Below are 4,345 nucleotides of genomic sequence, written 5' to 3'. Positions count from 1 at the left end.
TATGAGCATAAACAGTAAAACAGTAGTAATTATGGTCAACACGACATAGTGGTACATCCTGTCCTTATCCTCTTAATGATGGTACTTGTACTAAGAATGATAGAGCTGAACTTGGTACAGTTGATACATCTATTGATGCTATTAATCTTATACATTATATGAGTACACTATTTACTTCTGCTAAACATGGGTTCTATTATATGAGCCTTATGCCTGATAGTTGGTTCTACTACTACAACTAGTACTACTACTACTATGATCATCAATGAGGATGATGATAATAATACTAATTATTACTATTCATGTATAATAATATATTCCCTAGGATTCCTTCCTGTTATATTGGCTATACTGCCATTTTTGTTATCCTACCACTGTTATCCACTCAACCTTCCTCATGTTGACTTGTCAATACCTTCATCATCATTACTAGTTATAATGTTAACTCATGATGTTCATCAACGCCAGTCGAGTATCGAGTTACCACCAGTAGTAGCATTTAACCGCTCAGCTGCCGTTAGAGTATCTCATGGCCACAAGGCCTATGAGGTAGTACAGCGATATACTATATATCCTCTTGGCTAACTATCATACCAGGCAAGTAACTCTACTGAGGATGATAGTAGCAACAGCAGGGGGAGGAGGAGGAGGAGGAAGAGGAAGAGTATCGTACATCATCACCCTGGTAGTATTGGGTATTGCTCATATTGATTATCCATAATGTATAGGTAAGACTAGGCCTAGTAGACGGCTAGGAGATGCTGTAGTACATCTAACCTCTACTACACCTTTATCCGACGATAAGGTAATTATCATTACCCTGGCTATGTATCCTAACTTAGGTGATAATGAATAAGGAGAGCACTGACGTACACATCTCTAGTATCATACATCATGATGATGATGATGATACCTCCCCATCAGCAACAACACTCCATGAAGCTAGTACTATGCTATCTTCCTATGATGGTCTATCTAGAGAGATACCCGAAGTCTCCTCCATTCCAGCTCAGGAGTTGAATAATACATCAACAAGTAGCCTACTGAGTGGAGGTAGTCGTAGTGTATCAGGTGTGCGGAGACCCTTCATCTCATCAATGTTCGATTATGATACACAACCCTCATTGTCTATGGTATTGTCCACACCTCCACGTAGGAGCCTCCGATCCCCTAGAAGGATGATGAATGTCGATATTACTACTTATCCTCCTCCCCCTCCACCACTACGACTGCGACAGAGATCCTTTCATCGACGTGTACGACCTGTGTGGGCCAAGTCGCCTGCTTGTGGTCATATTGTGTCGATCAGCGTTATGGATAAAACTCCCATTGGACGGGTGGAACACGTTAATAGCAGCGGAGGGATATTACCTCCTTCACCAATGCATAATATGTCATGAATATTGGCCGCTAGTTATTGAGTTCTCTAAGTTATTCAACCCACCTCAAGGAGAAGTGTATTAATGTATCAGACACCTGTCGATGACGAAGGGATTGTGAATTACGATTCGCAGTCTAGCCTTGCATATACTCTTTACGCCCACCGAATGTCACATGAGTATATACCTTTTCCAATGAGAACTGCTAATCCCCTTCCATATTGACTCTCTCCCCTTGATATACAGTCCTCGGAGTCGACAACAAAGATAGAAACTCAAGTTGATCAGATGTAACATATCCTGTCATGATCGATCCGAAGTATAAAACTCAGTGTCCTGCTGCTGCTGCTGCCACAACCGTGCCATCCCTGAACTCTTTTGACAATGTGATCCGATTGGGGACCAATTTACAATCATAGATATGCTCACTCTCAATGATACTATAAATGATCTCATATAACTTTTCCGTTTCCTACGATCCTAGGTGGTTAAGGGAAATCAATAGCGCTGACAGTCGTTGACGAAGTTCAAAACTCCCTTTAGGCGAAGGTACCGCCTTTTCTGATAGACTTACATCAAGTCCTTTCAAGTGGGCTTTATCCAGGTGCGCGCCATGTACAGTGCATAAGTGCATTCAGGGGCGGTGCCAGAGTGCGGTAGTGCACTTTATTAGTGCGCACTTAAGGTAGCGCACTCACTGAGTTTACGGAGGGATAGAGGGCTAAGTGCAAGTGCGTCAATGAAGAGGGTCTAGATAAAGCACACAACCGTTGAGCTCAATCATGTACTGCCTCACTGACTGGCATAGTGATAGTAGAGAGGATTAGAGTGATGATGATGATGATGACAATGGTTATATTAGTGTAATCCATGATGTACATGTATGATATGTAACACATGATGATGTATTGAACTGTGAGGGATCACTTCTACCCAGTACTATTATATGTGATGATGCAGTGATGAACAATAACAACAAAGAAAGTAAAGGTGATAATTCTCTATCTTGTAGTGGACCATCCTATGAAGGAGAGTCTATAATCAGGGAATAAGAGGACATGCCGATATGATAATATTATTCCTTATCAAGGAGACAGTATCCAAGTGAGTATCCAAGGGATCTTATCATAATCCAGTTAGTCCATGATGATGATGATGATGACCAAAGTAGAAGTTGTTTAATGCGAACTTTAGATAGGGTAGAGTTGACCGTCATCACGATATGGCACATGTGTCTTGACAGTGTTTTATATGTTTGTCGTATTGAGAATGTTGGAGGGAACATGACGAACATTATCTCTTGCTGAACTCGAGGAGCGAGTCTCCTCATGATGAAATTGAGCTCCAATATCGGAGATAGATCTTCCCATTCCGTAGTCGTACGCGAAACGGAATTGATGTTCCTAAATGTGAGCTTTATATCAAAGTGATGTCATTTAGTTTAGATAACGTATTACGTTAGACAAGGCACTGTACACACTGGTAAGACCTATTAATTGTGATGACATTGTGTATAACCTACCTCATCATCATCATCTGGTGGCGGCAAGCTAATGATGATGAGGTACAGGTCTAATCCTCCGTCGGAATATTATTAAGGATGGATGAGCAATCCTTAGAAAATATTATATGGATGTAATCGATCTTACAATTGGTTACAGCATTGGAGGGATACAACCGCTGATATAAAAAGCAATAGCCCTGACGACATCATGATCACCCTGATCTGATCACTGAATGACGACACAACAAAAGATCAATAAGGATTACAACAATTCTGAACAAGTTGTCGTGTCCAGTAGTAGGAAGTAGTACAATAAGCATAAATCTGCTACCTACATAGACAACGGAGTAGAATCGTAATAACAGTCATCACCGATAGTAGCAGTGGCAATGGCAGTGGGAGTAGTAGTAGTAGCGATAATCAAGTGAGGATATCAGATATGCATTCTGCTGCTGCTTCTGTAGCCACGTGCATTATCAGAGACTGCTGCTAACACTATTAGGATCTAATGGTGCAACAACCACAACAACAGTGGTAAGATGGGAGGCGATGACGACACTTTAGTATTAGTTGGTGTTGTTAGTCTCATCTAGAAGATTCTGGAAGGCAGTATCAATCTGGTTAACAAGATTAGCAAAGAAGTTAGCGAAATCCTCTTCACTATGTTGAGGCATCTCGAACTTCATATTGGTAATAGCGACGATAACATCCTTGCAAGCAGTAGATATCTGTGACCATCCAATAACCTTATCACCATGATTCTCAGACAAACATTTCTGAGCAGCATCATAGAAATGACAGATACATTTCATCATACCAATAGTCTTAGCTAGAGGGCACATATAATCATAATCACTGAAACCATTCTGTTGAAGGAAATCTTCACGAATAATACGAGCAACCTCTAAAGTACACTTCTGATCTTCAGATAGTGAATCACGACCAACCAATTGTACAATTTCTTGTAGATCATCTTCAGTCTGAAGAATCTCTTTAACCTTTTGTTGTAAAGATGAATACTCATTATCATACTTGTTGAAGAAGGGCTCCAAGGCACGAGTATACTTTGAGAAAGAGATATTCCAGTTAATGGAAGGGAAATGCTTCCTCTGAGCCAACTTCTTATCAAGACCCCAGAATACTTGTACAATAGATAGAGTTGCTGAGGTAACAGGATCAGTGAAATCACCACCAGGAGGAGATACAGCACCAACAATAGTTACCGCACCCTCACGATCAGGAGAACCCATACACTTAACACGTCCAGCACGCTCATAGAAGAAGCAAGACGAGCACCGAGATAAGCAGGATAACCAGAATCAGCAGGCATCTCAGCCAAACGACAGATATTTCACGTAAGCCTCAGCCCAACGAGAAGTAGAATCAGCCATCATACTAACATTAAGTCCCATATCACGGAAATACTCAGCAGTGGTGACACCAGTATAGACAGATGCCTCAC

At 41.1% G+C, this 4,345-nt stretch overlaps 1 protein-coding gene across 1 annotated transcript; it reads right to left on the bottom strand.

The window, feature by feature from the left end:
* Nucleotides 1-3,165: 3,165 nt before the first annotated feature.
* Pmar_PMAR015233 (vacuolar ATP synthase catalytic subunit A, putative) lies at nt 3,166-4,133 on the bottom strand (the record flags this gene model as incomplete). Its single annotated transcript, XM_002768927.1, has 1 exon — nt 3,166-4,133. The coding sequence occupies one exon, from the start codon at nt 4,131-4,133 to the stop codon at nt 3,450-3,452; it is 684 nt and encodes a 227-aa protein (XP_002768973.1). The 3' UTR covers nt 3,166-3,449.
* Nucleotides 4,134-4,345: the final 212 nt, after the last annotated feature.

Source organism: Perkinsus marinus, assembly GCF_000006405.1.
Source record: "Perkinsus marinus ATCC 50983 genomic scaffold scf_1104296966754, whole genome shotgun sequence".
In the NCBI taxonomy this organism is placed as follows: domain Eukaryota; phylum Perkinsozoa; order Perkinsida; family Perkinsidae; genus Perkinsus; species Perkinsus marinus.
The sequence above is the reverse complement of the archived record's forward strand: the minus strand, read 5'-3'. Positions and strand labels throughout refer to the sequence as shown.